At 55.0% G+C, this 15,483-nt stretch overlaps 1 protein-coding gene across 1 annotated transcript; it reads left to right on the top strand.

Annotated features, from left to right (window-relative positions):
* Positions 1-407: 407 nt before the first annotated feature.
* CCDC30 (coiled-coil domain containing 30) lies at positions 408-15,092 on the top strand. The gene is made up of 21 exons (XM_070956155.1): positions 408-491; positions 1,311-1,478; positions 3,645-3,765; positions 4,484-4,680; positions 5,395-5,475; positions 6,391-6,559; positions 7,001-7,123; positions 7,249-7,409; positions 7,721-7,858; positions 8,768-8,946; positions 10,484-10,685; positions 10,778-10,951; positions 11,246-11,455; positions 11,657-11,808; positions 12,115-12,283; positions 12,416-12,537; positions 12,657-12,798; positions 13,031-13,167; positions 13,703-13,817; positions 14,086-14,153; positions 14,825-15,092. The coding sequence occupies exons 1-21, from the start codon at positions 474-476 to the stop codon at positions 15,018-15,020; spliced, it is 3,042 nt and encodes a 1,013-aa protein (XP_070812256.1). The 5' UTR covers positions 408-473; the 3' UTR covers positions 15,021-15,092.
* The last annotated feature ends 391 nt before the right edge of the window (positions 15,093-15,483 follow it).

Raw genomic sequence — 15,483 nt, 5'->3', positions numbered from 1 at the left:
GTCCCTGGGATGATGCTGGAGCCTGAAACCTGGCTTGCATCCTTAAGACAAGCATTGCACGGGATCCAACGTCGTTTTAGGTCAAGGTCGCATGTTGCTTTCTCACATGTATGCGTTCAGACGTTCCTTGTACCATATTTATAAACCAGGGCTTATCTTCTGTCTGTCTCCATTTTCAGGTGTGGGTCACGGCAGGGTGGGCTTCCTCCAGTAGAAGAGCGTCCCCCTTCTCATTTGGGGGCAATCTCATTCCCACCACTTGCTAACCCCCCACCCCCGTTATCCTGAGCCCAGCAAAGACACGGTTGGCTTAAGTGCGAAAGAAATGGGAAGCGGTTTCTTTAAGGGGGCGTGGCCAGTTTCCAGGGCTCCCCACGGCGTCTCCGCGCGCCTAGGCCGCGCGTTGCCATGGTTTCGCGGCCTGCTTTGCCGGCTACGGTCCCGCCCGGCCCGGCCGGTGCCGCGGCGCCCTCATGGAGGGAGGCCGGCCGGTGAGTCAGCCTGGGGGCCAGGAAGGGCGGCGGCGGGCGAGGCCTACATGCAGCCATTCTGGAGGCGGAGGGCGCAGGGGAGGGTAGACTGCTCCTGCCCGGGGAGGCTCCACTCAAGGCGCTGCGGTTGAAGAACGGACTCGCCGTCGGGTTTTTTTTTTCTTTTTTCCCCTCTAAATACGGCTATAAATATTTATTGACTGATTTTATTCCAGTTATATGCACTTCCACCTTGCAGAAATGGGCAAGGATATAACACACGCGTAATTTCCCTCTATATTTATGCATAAATGTATGTATATTACGCATATACACACACGCCCACATACACCGAACCCCGGAAGACCTATATTAAAAAGCAAAAATGTGGAAGGCATGCAAAATTTATTAAATTTATAAGCCACTGATATCACCTTGCAAGTGGGATGGCTAAATAAATAAAATAAAAATCATATATATAGATATATATATCTATATGCATGTGTATATATATGTATATATACATACATGTGTGTGTATAAAGTACACATGCATGAATACATAGGTGGATGGACTTCTCAGTTCATTGGATTACAACTTCCATGCTCCTCAGCCTTGGACAGTGCTGGGTGGGGACGATGGGGATCTATTTGCTTAGAATTTACTTAGATTCAATTTCTGTCGCTGCTTCCAGAGTGGCAAGCTAGAGTTGGTTCAAACCATGGTTTGCCCTGGCTATAAGCTGTGTTATGCCAAGGCTTGTTGCCCAGCTGTTCAGCCATGCTGGCATCCTTGTAGAAGGGAAGTGACTTGGGCTTCTGATGCTATTCTCTCTTCCAGCAGCCGGGGGAGGCCGAAGGAGGAGGAGACGCTGCCACCACCACTACCATCACCCCCTCGGAGACCCAGCTAGCCCACACGTGGCCCTGGTTCCTGCGTGGCCCGGAGGAGCTGCATTTCGCCTCTGGGGCATTGCTCCGTCAGCAGCTGGAGGAAGAGATGAGAGAGGTGGGGGCCCTCTTTGCACCGAGAGGAACTGCTCTGGAACGGTTAGGCAGCCCCAAGCCTTGAGGGGCACCCCCAGTTTCCAGGCACGGGTGGAAACTTGGGGAAATACCCAATTGCTCTCCTAAAATGTGTGCGGTTCATTAGTGGGGTAGATGCCCCACTATGGGTAGTCCTCGGCTTACAACCCCCCTTGAAGCCAGAATTTCTGTTGTTAAGCGAACAGGTGTGAAATGATTTCCCCCCCATTTTATAACCTTTCTTGCCACTATTGTTAAGTGAATCGCTGCAGTTAAGTTAGTCACAGGGTTGTTAGTTGTCCCGTTACTTTTTCACCACCCTGGTAACTGGGAACTGGCTGTGAATCCTTTCAAGCCACCTTCAAGTTTAACCAGAGTGAGCGTTGGCTTCAAAATCAGACTTTTTGCTTCGCCTCTGCCGAAGTGGACTTCTTGGGAAGTGGAATGTAATTAGAATCACAGGGACCTTGGAGGTCATGTAGTCCAACCCCCTCCTCGAGCAGGAGACCTTATACCATTTTAGACAAACGGCTGTTTCCTGAGAACCTGAGTGATGGAACGCCCACAACTTCCAGGGCTTGATTGTTGGAGAAGCTGACAAGGGGGTCAGCCGTGGGTTAGGCCATTGGGAGTGGCCGATGCCCCAGTTCGGCCTCTCGGACTGGTCTCCGGTTGTCCTTTAAGCCTTTCCAGAGACCGACGCAAACCTGGCCGTGTCTTTTTTGTTCTACATCCTGCTTTTCTTGGACCCGAGAGAGCCCATTCTTCAGGGCTTCTGGCTTTCCTGGCATTTTAGCCTCTTGGGTATGTGTTCAGTGTCGGATGCCCGCAGGGGACCTTCCTGTGCAAAATCCCTTGAAGAACGCGACCTCCGCAGAGCAGCGCTTCCTGCCTTCTTACGCCCGTCTGATCTGGGGGTAGGAAAGAGCCCTGGGTGGGTTTCTTCCCTCTTTGTGGCCTTCAAAGCGGCGACTTAAGACAATAAGAGCCGCAGGTTTCTTGCAGGCCACGCCAAGCATCGCTTCCCTGGCTCGGCCGATGATCCGTTTCCTTTCCCCGTTGTCGTCATTTTGACAGGGGGGAAACCAGCTCTTGCCACCTGGCTGGGCGACCCACCGCTGCCCACTCTCCGGTTTGCAAAAACCTCCCTTTTCCTCCCGCTGAGAAGGAAGGGCAGGTTACGTCAGCCATCTCGGTCTTGCTTGACGATATCTGGGGACAGTTCGTTTCTTCTCGGACTTTGGGTCAAGGAAAGGGGAGAAGGATCAGAACGGAATTTAGGGGCGGGTGGCCTGCTCCAAGACAAAAGGGTAAAAATAGTATAGCTTGGTTGGTTGCAAAGGTTTGTTTTCGGGGCCGTGAACCGTCGGGTGAGTTGGGTCACTCTTCTTTGGCCCTGATCCCCCATTGATGTGAGTTGTTGTCGTTTGGACAATGAAATCTGCAAACAGCCCCCCTTCTGTGACTGAAGGCCATGAATTAGGGGAGCAACTTTGTTCAAGTATATATGCTCTGAAGCAGTGAACAGAATAACAGAGTTCGGAGGGACCTCGGAGGTCTCCTATTCCAACCCTCTGCTCAAGCAGGAGACCCTGCGCCCTTCCAGACAAATGGCTGCCCAGTCTCCCTAAAGCTTTCTCTTCTGGAGCAGGAGATCCCGGTAGCTCTGTTAAATTCCTCTCTTTGAAATAAGTCACCACTAACCCATTGGAAAATAAACCAGATCCCAACTCTTGTCGGTGGTGTGTGTAGGGAGTGTACGGAGCCACCCACCCTCCGTGGCATTCCAGCCACTGACTAGGCAATGGATCCCGTGGAGGGAGGGAGGCGGCTTGAATTTCTGATTATGCAGATTTCTGATCCGTGGAGGAGGAACTAAAGGGGTGGGGGAGTTCCTTGAGCAGAGCCAGAGTGCCATCTGGTGACCATCAGGATCTGGAAAGTTGCGTTTTTTTCAAAGTTGCTGTGGGCTGGGGAATTCTAGGAGTCGAAGTCCACCCATCTTCAAGATGCCGGAGGTTGTGAAGTGCTGCCCTGAACGCTGGCAAGGAGGCTGAGAGACGAGCCTGTTGCTCAGCTGATAAAAAAACAGCGTCCCTCTCTCTAGAGTTTGGGAACTCTGTTTCTGGACCCTCCTCCTCCTTTTCAGGTGCAGAATTACGTCGATCACGTCCGGGCCTTGACAGAAGCGCGGGATGCTTTGGCAGCAGAATACGAACGGGAAAATGAAGAGCTGAGGACGAAGTTCACCCAGCTGCAGTTGGAACACGGTACCACCCGCCCTCGGCTGCTTTCCAAAATTTTCCAGGCCGGAGGGGAACTTCCTTGCAAGAGAGGCTGTGCCTCCTTTGGGCTGCTGCAACGCAACCTCTCACCCGTCCCATTCCTGCAGATAGAATAGAATAGAATAGAATAGAATAGAATAGAATAGAATAGAATAGAATAGAATAGAATAGAATAGAACTTTTTTATTGGCCGAGTGTGATTGGACACACAAGGAATTTGTCTTGGTGCGTACGCTCTCAGTGTACATAAAATAAAAGATACGCTCATCAAGATCGTATTGTAATGCAAGTCCACAAGGTAGACATCACAAGGCTGTGATGCCACAGTGCGTGGCTAGAGAGGACCCTCTCTCCTTCCTCTGCCCCCTCCTCTCTTTCTCCGCCGGCCCATCACATCCACGTCTAGAGCTGACCGCTTGAGCGACAGTCGAGTCAAAGCCCTTTCAAGCCGACACACTGAAGTGGAAGGGATGCAGGTCAAGCTTTTACTCTGCTTATCCTTCAAAACATGGCTTCATCCAGATGCATTTTATTATTTTTTGAAATAATAGGCTGCTTTTCCTTTAGGAGCAAAAAGTGGCATACAATTCTACCTCCTCTCCAGGGAGGGAGGGAAGAGAGGAGGAGCAACAGAGGACGTTCTCCCACCCACCCCCGCCCCCTTTGCTAAGATAGTGGTCTACTACCTTGTGTTTCTCCCCAGAGTCTCAGCATAAGGAGGTGGCCGAGTTGCTGGAGCTGGAGGGCTTGGCCAGCATCGTCCACAGCAGCCCCAGTGAGCAGGTTGCCTACTTGCTGGTAGAGAGGAGCACTCTGCTGGAGCGGATGGAGGCGCTGGAGGAGGAGCTGGGAGCCCCCCACTGCCTGGGGACACCCTGCGCAGCTCCCCTACAAGTGCAGGTCTTTCCTGTTCTGTTGGGGGGGGGGTTCACCGAGGAGGGAAAGCTTTAAATGCAGACACCATCCCCCCCCTTCCCAGGGCAGCTGAGATGGCACAGATTTCCCCGCTGCCTGCTTTCTTTGTCCGAAAGGCCAGCTGTTCAGTCATTAAGTGTTGCTTCCTTGGGCAGGGCCCACAGTTGAAATCTAGCAGGTTCTGACAGGTTCTGAGGAACTGGTAGTGGAAATTTTGAGCAGTTCGGAGAACCGGCAAATACCACCTCTGGCTGGCCCCAGAGTGGCTTTGGGAATGGAGATTTTGCAATATCCTTCCCCTGGAGTGGGGTGGGAATGGAGATTTGCAGTATCCTTCCCCTACCATGCCCACCAAGCCACGCCCACAGAACTGGATTGGATTTCACCACTGGCAAGCCCCTAAGCGCCTGATAAGCTGGTGGTAAATCAGCGCTCCCGTTAACTGACAAGAGTCCCATTTCCCAGACTTCAGTTGCTTCTCTGGCTATTTTTGTCCCTGCTTGGCCAACAACCTTAGTAGCTGTGAAATTGAATGCATGTCCTCGTTCGTTGCACTGGGAGGCTACCAAAGAGTTCGGGTCTTCAGTCTGGTCACACCAGCATTCCCGTTGCTAAATCAAGTGATGGTTAAGTCAGTTCCTAAAACCTTTAAAAACAAAACAAAAAAAACCCTTCTCTTTTGCTTTTCCCTCCCTGAAGGATGAATGGCATCTCTTCCATCCGAGGCTAGAGGAGGGACTGCACCAGCCACAACAATCCCTGCCCCACATCCAGGGGACGGTGAGCAAAGCAAAAAAATAAAAAAAAAAATGTTGAGAAAAATATGGAAAAAAGGCATCAGTCCAGTCAGAGAGTGGAGCTGTGAGATATATATAGATATATATATATATAAGATAATTCCTTAAAACAAATGGAGTTGGAACACGGGTTGCAACTCCAACAAAGAGCATACAGCTAGTCCTCAGCTTACAGCCATTTGGTTTAGTGACCATTCTAAGTTACAATGGCAAAAGGGACTTGGGGCCGTTTTTCACCCTTACGACCGTTGCAGCCTCTCCGTGGCCATGGGATTAACATTTGGATGCTTGGCAACTGACTCATATTTATGACGGTTGCAGGGTCCCGGGGTCACGTATTCCTTTTTGCGACCTTCGGTCAAGCAGAGCCAATGGGGAAGCCAGACTCACTTAATGACCATGTTCCTGACTGAACAACTGCAGTGATTCACTTCACAGCTGTGTCAAGAAAAATCGTAAAATGGGGCAAAACTCACTTAATAAATGTAAGCAGAAATTTTGGAGCCCATCTTGGACGTGAGTTGAGGACTACCTGTGTTTATTTAGGAGGTTCCTTCCAAGTCGCATTTCCCCCAAGAACTGAAGGCGGGCCCTTCCTTTGTCTCAAGAGAGGCCGTCAGGAGGCAACCCTCCTATGTGGGGAGAGGCCGCCTGTTGCGTCTCTGGATGAGCCTCCTTGCTCCTAATCTGCATTGTGAAGACCTCTAGTCCTGGGTCATCTCCAACCTTGGCAACTTTAAGCTTCGCTGGCTGAGGAATCCTGGGAGTTGACGTCCACAAGCCTTAAAGTTGCCATGGTTGGAGGCCTCTAGAACAACAACAACAACAACAGGATGTTATGCGCCCCTGGCCGTCCTTTCTGCCCCTCTGGCTGAGAGAGGGCTGATGTGTCCCCCAGCTTCCCTCGCCAGAAGAGCCGGCCGGAAGGCACCCCGTCTGGGAAGAGGCCGAGCGAGGTTTGGAGGGAGCCCCAGGCAGGCTCCGGAGCGCCCAGGGTGGGATCCCGGCGTTGAAGGAGGACCCGGACGCAGCCGAGGGAGAGCGAGGGAAGCTGCCTGACTCGCCTGGTAGGTCCTTCATTCCTTCTCCTCCTTTCGCTCTTCACCTTCTGGTCTTCTTGGAAGGCGACTCGGCTGGGGAATTCTGGGAGCTGAAGTCCCCCAATGGGCTGGGCTGGGCCGGGACTACAATCCCCCAAACTTCCCTTGTCAGTGGGGGAACTCCGGGCACAGGGAGTCCTCCAGTTACAATGGATCACTTAGTGACCGATGTTAACAATGGCACTGAAAAAAAACAACTGCTTTTCACACTTGACGGCCGTCACGGCCATCCCCCATGGTCACGTGATCAAAACTCAGGCACTTGGCAACTAGGACAAGAATGGTCGTAAAATGAGGGCAAAACTCACTTAGTTGCCTGTTGCTTAGCAACAGAATCTTTGGGCTGAATAGTAGTGGTAAGTCAAGGACTGGCTGCATATTTTTTTGAAAAGAAATCTCTCTGGCCAGGAGCTGAGATCTGGCCAGGAACGTTGGGCAAGGAGGAAGAGAGGGCCCAGCAGCCGGTTGAACCGTTGGCGAAATCTTCACTCCCCAGAGAACCCTTCTTGGCCCTGGACCCTGATTCCGGCAGTAAGCACAGAGGCCCGGCTGGCAGGGGAACATGGGAGGTGGAATCCTCACCGCTTCAAGCGGCCACAGCCGAGAAGCCCCAGACTGAACTCAGCCTCCCCAAGTGACCTTCCGATTCCTTCTAGCTGCGTCCGAGCTGTGGAAGGCCAGAGAGCAGAACCTCTTGACAGATAGACTGCTGCTGCGCGACCAGCTTTGCTTTCCGGAGGCAGAGAGACAGGCCTCTCTGGGGGGCTCAGTAGCCGGCAGAGAGGCAGCCAGCGACCTCGGAGGCTGCTTTAAGCATGTAGGTCACATCTCTTCTTCTATCGCTCTGCCCCCCCTTCCGATTCTCCCGGGAGGCTCTGCACATTCCCAATGGGTGCCTCCCGTTTGGATCCTTCCAGCAGCCCTTGGAGGGGAGCCCTGCATCGGTTGACCTTAAGGGTAGTCCTTGAGGGGGTCCTTGGTGGTCTCTGAGCCTGGCCGTTTTCTTGCAGACATTTCATGGCCCAACTGGGTTACATCATCAGTCCTAGGCAGCCTGTTCTTCACTAATCCCTGTTGTGTTTGGGTGAATTTCTTCTCCTTCCATTTCCTCCTCCATTGAACCTGCAGGAGCTGCACAGCTACAAGTCAGAACTTCTTCGTCTCTACGGTGAGCTGCAGGTGTTGCAGGGAGCCGCAGAAGAGAGGGATTTTCTGCACCTGACTCACGAGAAGCTGCTGCACAAGAACCGGCGCCTTGAAGCCAAGGTGAGCTCCGTAGCCGGCCCGGCCAGGTGCGGATCATGTGCCCAGAACAAAGTTTTGTTCAGGAGATTCTGCATTTTGATACAACAAAACTCGAAAGGGGTTGAGTGTTCCTCCATAGAAGATGGTGCAAACTCAAAAAGGAGGTAAGGCACAACTACGATTGAGCCCAATGTTTCTGTTGCCAAGTGAGACCGTTGTTAAGTGAAGCTTGCCCCATTTAACCACCTTTTTTGCCACAGTTGTGAAGGGAACCATGGCAGTCGTTAAGTTAGTAACACTGTGGTTAAGTGAATCTGGCTTCCCCCTTGACTTTGCTGGTCAGACAGTTGCAAAAGGGGATCACATGACCCCAGGAAACTGCGACCGTCATAAATGTGAGTCAGTTGCCAAGCGCCTGGTCATGTGCAAAGTTGAAAAATTGTCACTTTTTTCAGCGCTGTTGTAACTTTGAATGGTCACTAAATGAAAGGTTTTAAATCAGGGTCTACCTCTAAAGTAGTAATCCAGACTCAGTGCTACCAGCCACCAAATTTTATGAAAGACTGATCAAAAGGATGATTTTGTGCAGATAAATACAAACATTTTAGTGCTCATTTTGGAATGCGAGACTTCCCTTTGGTGCAAAAATGTAAAATTGGGCATGACTCATTTATGGCCACCTCACTTAGCGACAGATGTTGTGGTCGTAAGTTGAGAACCACCTGTACATTCAACCCGAGACAAATGTGTCGCGCTTTTCCGATGAAAACACAGGCAATGTAATTTAGTTCAACTCACTCTGTGTTTGCTTAAATCTAAATTTAATAAATTTATTTGAAGAATGATCGACTTAATAGGTTGTTAATAATTTATTAAATACACTTATTTAATAAGTTTAAGAAATCAATCCATTAAAAATAAAATCCGCAGGTGTTGGAGCTCTCCCACGAATGCGAGCGGCTGAACCAGAGTATCCTGAGGGAGAGGAAGGAGGAGGAGGAGGAGGAGGGAGTTTTGGCAGGCAGACTCTCGTGCCCCGAACTTCCAGCCAGGGGGCAGGTGTATGAAGATCAGATCCCGAACCAGGGAGGAGATGGAGAGCCAATGTGGTAATTCGAACCCTCGACAGCCGGGGTTGTTTTGAGATTGGAACCTTCGAATACTTTAAAAGAAATCGATTTATGTTTCGAATGAAGATTCCCAGAGCTAAGTCAGAAGGACATAATTACACTTCTCACCACCATAAACGTTCGTCTTAGGACAGGGCTGGTCCAACCTTGGCAACTTTTAAGATTTGGGGACTGGCCGGCTGGGGAATTCTGGGAGTTGCAAGTCCACAAGTCATAGGAACTTGATTGGTACGCCCGTTTAGCACAGGCCTTAAAGATTGAATTTTTAATCACAATTTTTCATCCGCCCAATACCTGAAAAGGCTCCCAAGTGTCAAGAGATCTTACCTGGGCGCTGAGTTCGAAAGACACGACATGCAAGGAAGAGAGGGGTCGGAGGGAGAAGGAAAAAATACCCCCAGGCACCAACTTAACATCTGAAAAAATGATTCAGGAAGCAGCCGGATCTTTTGGGTTCTCTGGAGCGCTGCTGGGGGTCAGGGAGAGCAGGGCTGGGGGTTTTCTGAGAGAGGAGAGAAGGAACTAAGGCCCCCCTGCCCTCATTTTGTGAATTTCAGAAGCCTGAGCTGGAGGAGGTGGGGAGGGGGACCCTCCCCCTTTCTGATGTCACCCACTGACATGGTGTCTGGCCTGGTGGGTCCAGGAGGTGCCACTCGCCCCAAACAGCAGGGTTGCTGCAGGCACCCCTCTTCCTCCGTCCTCACGAAAGAGACCCCAAGAAGGAGGATCAAGGCACGGACTGCTCCAAAGAGCTCGGGCTCTCTGGGGGGAGAGCCTGGCCTTCTGGCGGGAGGGGGGCAGTATAGCACCTTTCCCCCTTTTCTCCCTCTGCAAAGCTTCTCCTGACACAAAGAGGAAGGCGGGATTTTGAAACCTGCCTCCATATTTGTTGCTGCCGCTGGGACTACAGTTCCCAGGATTCCAGGCAGCATCGTCCCCGTCCCCTGTTGAACCCCCCCAGGTGTTAACCCACCTTAGCCCATTATATGGCCGCCCATTCATTCTCAGCCACTCTGGGCGGCTTATTAATGTTTTTTTTAAAAAAAACCAGGATAAAAAGACTAAATCAATACCCCCACCTTCCTGGTGTCAGCAATCAATCAATCAATCAGTCAATCAATCGAGCCACTCGATGGCCTCCATCTGAGACTGGGATGCTCAGGCCTGCTGGCAAAACTTCTTGTGGAAGAGAGTCAAAAAAAAAAAAAGGGCCTATCTTAACCTCCCACAGGGAGGGAGCCACCGCGGAGAAGGCCCTTCTTCTGGTCCCCGCCAGGTGGCCCTCCTTAAGAGAGGGGACCCATAACCTCTCCTGTCTGGGGGGGTCGGGGAGACGTCGCTGGGGAGGGTCCTTCCAATAACCCTAGCCATGTAAGGGCTTGAAAGGTGACAACCGGCACCTGGAACTGTCCCCGGAAGCTGCGGGGATCATCCTTGTGATTTAGCAGCCGACCATAAATGCTAAATGCCCCCTTTCTCTTTGTTCCCCCACCCCACCCCACCCTCTGACCCACAGCCTTCGTTTGTCCGAAGCCAGCCAGATGGGAGAGCTGGGGAAGCCGAGCCAGGCCAAGCAGGAAGAGGAGGGTCCCTCCTTCCTGAAGGAGATTCTGGCTGTGCAGCATCAGCTGAGCGCCCACCGAGAGAGGCACAGCGCTCCGGATCAGCCCTGCCCACACCGGCCTGCCCTGGGAAGCGCCGGGGGGGACACAGAGCAGGTGCAGAGGTTGGGGGGCACCCTGTGGGGAAGGGGCTTCCGCAACGAGAGCCCCGTGCTGTCCTTTCTTTACCACCTCCCCTCTGCACGCAGGGAGCCCCCCACAAGGGAGCCCTGCAGCCGCAGGAAGAGCCTCCGGGGCCGCTTTGGGGGCCCCGGCAGGCACCGAGCTCCGTCGGCTCCACCAAGAAGCAGCTGAGGCTGGAACAGGAGAGGGGCTTGGAACTCAGGCTACAGAATCTGCAGCTGCAGCAGGAAAACATTAAGGTGGGCTGCTGGGGGTGGGGGGGGGGTGGGGGGGCCTGGCGGAGGAGGGCCGGGAGGGCTCCCTTGCAGGTTTCTGTGGTCACTCCGTCAGGGAGAAGCCACTGAGCACGCCCAGCACCGTTAGGACGGTTCAGTTCGGGTGGAGGACTGATGATGTTCCCTAGTTGGGTCGTGAAAGGTCTTCAAGGAAAGAGCCCAGCTCAAGAGAGATCAGGCTTCAGGAGCCCCTCCAGCCGCCTCTCCTGGGGGGACCCTCCGAGGGCCTCTCCCCCTTGACCGCCCCTCTCTCTTCAGATCCAGGCCGAGCTGAGGCAAGCCCAGGTGAAGGTGCTGGAGACCTCCAAGGCCTGCAGGGCTCTGGCCTCGCAGGGGGAGCTCAGCCAGCAGAAGGCGAAGGAACTCGAGCTGCAGCTCCTCCAGCAGTCCCAGGCCGCCAAGCAGCAGAGCCGCCTGCGGGAGCAGCTGACCCAGGAGAGCCGGCGAGCCGCCCAGGCCGAGAAAAGGGTCAGTGGCCCCAGCGCACTTCGGCCCTTAAACCCATGGTCGTAAGTCGAGGATTGCCTGCACCGATGCCTTTGCCCGCTAGGGACACTTCTCCTTTTTAAAAACGGGCCCATGTTGCTGCAGAAATGAGACCCGGCCCCATTGGGAGGGGGGGGCATCTCCCCTAAAGTCAGGGCTTTGGCGTCTCTGTGTCCTTCCCAGGTGCAGGAATTGGAGCAGATGCTGCAGGAGAGCCAGCAGCTGTCGGAGACCCAGGCCGCCCTGGGCAGGAGGCAGCTGGAGGAGGAGGCCAGGGAGGCCAGAGCCAAGGAGGCCGAAGCCCAGCACTCTCTGCAGGAGGAACAGAAGATGCGGTAGGAGAACACCCCACACCCTCCGGCCAGGGTTTTCTTTTTTCTTTGCCCACTTTTGGGGGTCCAGCTGGGAAAAGAGTCGACTTGCCTCTCACGGCAAAATACAAGAGACAGGAGGGGCTGGAGGTTGGGAGGAAGGAGACCGGGATGGATGGATGGATGGATGGAAGGAAGGAAGGAAGGAAGGAAGGAAGGAAGGAAGGAAGGAAGGAAGGAAGGAAGGAAGGAAGGCGTAGTCTGATTGTGGAGCAGGGTGGGCAATGCTTCCCCTGAGTAGACCCCCCACCCACCCCTGGCCTCTTGCAGGAAGCGGCTGGAGCAGCAGTGGGAAGAGCAGCAGCAACAGCAGCGGAGACTCTGGCGGGAGAAGGAGGCCCAGCTGCTCCAGGCCTTGGCTGACCGGCAGGCCCAGGCCCAGCAGCAGGAGGGGCAGCTGCGGGCCCTGGAGGACGAGAGGAGGGCCCTCGCCAAGGAGGTCAGCGGCCTTGAAAGGTGGAGGAGAGAAGTCCCCCTCCCCCTCCCTCCCTCTCTCCTTCCTTCCTTTCCTTCCTTCCCTCCCTCCCAGGAACCCCGACTGAACCCCTGCACCCCAACCCTTCCTCTGCAGCACCTGCAATCCCGGAGCCACAGCCAGAGGCTCTCGGAGCAGCTCTCCGCCCTGCAGCAGGAGAAAGAGGCTCTCTGTGAGGAGCAGAGGCAGATCCTGAAGCAGGTGGACGTCTCCCTCAGGTGAGCCTCCACTTGCCCGGGGGGTGGGTGGGTGGGTGGGTGGGTGGGCTGCCTGGTTCCTCCAGGGCCGAGGCCCCCTAAGCCCTCCCCTCCCCACCACCCCCGCCTTGCCTCCCCAGGAAACAGAGCGAGCGGCGCCTCCGGCACAAAGCCCGGCTGCGGCAGGCGAAGGAGACGCTGCTCGGCGAGGTGAAGCTGCGCGAGGCTCGCATCCGGCACTTGGAGAACGAGGTGCGGCTCTCCAAGACCCAGGCCGAAAAGGTAGAGCAGTCCTATGGCGGCCCTCCCTCCGGGGGGGGGGGAGGGGAACCTTCCGCTTGGGCTGAGTTAGGCGAGACCCTCAGTCCCCTCCTGGAAAGGTCCCCAGGCCGGATGGGCCACCTTAAGCCTCACCTGCCGGAGCCCCTCCCCCGCCTCCCCCTCCCCCAGGGGGAGCCCCTCTCTGCAGGGCGGCCTGTTGAGCCCAGCGGGGGATGCCGGCTTTTGCACCCAGGACCAGCTGCTGATCCGGCGGGTGACAGGCGAGAACGAGAGCCTGTTCCGAGAGAAGCGGAAGAGCCTGGAGCAGCTGCACAGCCTGGAGGAGGCCAAGCAGAGCGACGGCCAGGCCCTCTGCAGCCTCCAGAGCAGGTGGGAGACCCCCCGGGGGGGAGGGCAGGCAGGGCTGGCAGGGCAGGCCCCCTTCTTCCTCCAGAGGGACCCAGGGACAGGCAGCCTCTGCTCTGGGGGCCGAAAGGGCAGCAGACTGGATGAGAGGAAGTGAACAGAAGGGAAGGGGTAGGAAAGAATAAGAGGAAGGAAGGAAGGAAGGAAGGAAGGAAGGAAGGAAGGAAGGAAGGAAGGAAGGAAGGAAGGAAGGAAAAGGGAGGGAGGAAGGAGTGAACAGGAAAGAAGCTTGGATGGATGGATGGAAGGATGGAAGGAAGGAAGGAAAGAGAAGGAAGGAAGGAAAAGGAGGGAGGGAAGAAGGAGCAGGAAAGAAGATTGGTTGAATGGATGGAAGGAAGGAAAAGGAGGGAAGGAGGAGCAGGAAAGTAGGTAGGAATAGGAAAGAAGAAGGGAAAGGAAGGAATGGAGAAGGAAAGGAAGGAAGGAAGAAAATGACCAAAGGGAGGGAGTTTTGAGGGGGCCCCCACCCCAAGCCCCTTCCCTCCCTCGTTCCCAGAGTCCAGCTTTTGGAGGGGGAGAACCAGCAGCTGCAGGACCGGACCCTCCAGCTGAGCCTGCAGGTGGGGATCCTGGAACGGGCCCTGCGCACCATCCATGTCCACAGCTTGCAGGTAAACTGCCCCGGCCCCCCGCCCCCCCCCAATCGTCTCCGCGGCCCCTGTGGTTACCCCTCTCCGAAGCTCAGCAGGTCCAGACCTGGCTGGTCCCGGGATGGGAGACCACAAAGCGGTCTCCCGAGAGCAGAGGGCTTGCGGTCTGCGTCTGCCCGGAGATTGGAAGAGCCCGAATGTCTCACGGGTGGATCAGGCCCCCTTTGCGGGACTTAAACCGACCGCCTTTGGGGTGCGGTTGTGGGTCTTTTGTTCAATCTCTCCGCAGGAGCTCAAAAGCCTCGGCTTCCCCGAATGCCCACTGCAGAGGAAGCTCCTGCCCTTCCCCGGCTTCAGGTACCGCCCCAGGCAGCTGTGTCCGTGAAGCGGCAGGGACAGCCGACGCCATGCGCTCCCTCCCCCCCGCAGCAGCAGCCGGGATGGCATGGCCGGCCCTCCTTGGCAAACCCCCTCCCCTCCCCTGAAGCCTCAGTTTCCCCCTGGAGGTTCTTATCCTTTCAGGCTCCTGCCTTTGGGCCACGCGAGGCAGGGGAGCAGAAAAATAAAAGCAGACCCCTAAAATCCGACACAGGGAGAGTCAATCATTGTGGAGGTTGGCAGAAGGGGAGTCGGCACTCTGTGGGGAGGGGCCCGAGAAACTGAAGGGCCTCTGCAAGGGCCCGAAGACGGTCACTTCAGGCCATCTGGGCCCCCAGGACCCTCAAAACATGCCTGGCAAACGGGGGCAAGGGGGGGAGGTCTCTCGGTGGGGGCACCAGGTGCTTCTGAAATCCTTTCATTGGGATCGAGTCTGGATGCTCCATTGGAGCAGTTTGAATGGGGGGGGTGGGGCTACCCGGACCACGACACTCCAAGGGGACCCAGCAAGCTAAGCGGAGCCTCCCTGTCTAGGAGCAGTCTACCTTCGAAGAGCAGTTAGAACTGTCTTTGGGCCTCTCTTTATGGCTGCTTCTAATCTATTGCCTCTAAAGCCAAGATGGAGCTGAAGTCGGGCCTTTCCCTTTCAGCTTCTCCGTCACCAGGCTTTCGGACCCCGGCAGCCATCGCCAAGCCCTGAAAGACGGGCAGCCGGTGGAGGCCGGGCAAAAGGCCCTGCTCTCCCCTCTGGCCTTCCAGAGCTCCGGCATCGGCTACCTGAACGTCTCTGTCCCCAGAAAGCCGGCCGACTTCTGCGAACACCGGCCCAGCCACCCCGTCGGATGAAGGGCTCTGGCCGGCGGAGAGCAAGTGCCTGGAAGCCTCTCCCCGTCCGCGGCTGGCCGCCTTTGCACCGTACACCGGGGTGCCTTCTGAGATGGACTGGCTTTGGGGGGGGGGAGTGGAATGTCAAGTGTATTTTTTAAATAATAATTATTTGTTTCTACAAGTGTGGCCCTCTGAGTCCAGTTTGTGCCCTGGAGTGATTGAGAGGGAGGGAGGGAGGGAGGGAGGAAGAAGGGAAGGAAAGGAGGGAGGAAGGAAGGAAAGGGAGGAAAAAGGGAAAGAAGAGGGAGGGAGGGAGGAAGAACAGAAGGAAGAAAAGGAAGGGAGGAAAAAGGGAAGAAAAGGAAAGCGAGGAGGAAGAAAAGGAAGGGAGTGAGGGAGAAGGGAAGGAAAGAAGAGGGAGGGAGGGAGGAAGAAAGGGAGGGAACGAAAGAACGGAGGAAGAAGGGAAGGAAGAAGAGGG

Source organism: Pituophis catenifer, unplaced genomic scaffold (genome assembly GCF_029215685.1).
Source record: "Pituophis catenifer annectens isolate HBS135680 unplaced genomic scaffold, rPitCat1.0.hap2 SCAF_18, whole genome shotgun sequence".
NCBI lineage: Eukaryota > Metazoa > Chordata > Lepidosauria > Squamata > Colubridae > Pituophis > Pituophis catenifer.
The sequence above is the reverse complement of the archived record's forward strand: the minus strand, read 5'-3'. Positions and strand labels throughout refer to the sequence as shown.

Bases quoted from the DNA above. Each gene is read 5' to 3' on its own strand.
- CCDC30 (XM_070956155.1), top strand. The intron at 7,410-7,720 runs GTAGGTCACATC...TTGAACCTGCAG, and splicing joins TCGGAGGCTGCTTTAAGCAT to GAGCTGCACAGCTACAAGTC. The intron at 13,818-14,085 runs GTAAACTGCCCC...ATCTCTCCGCAG, and splicing joins TCCATGTCCACAGCTTGCAG to GAGCTCAAAAGCCTCGGCTT.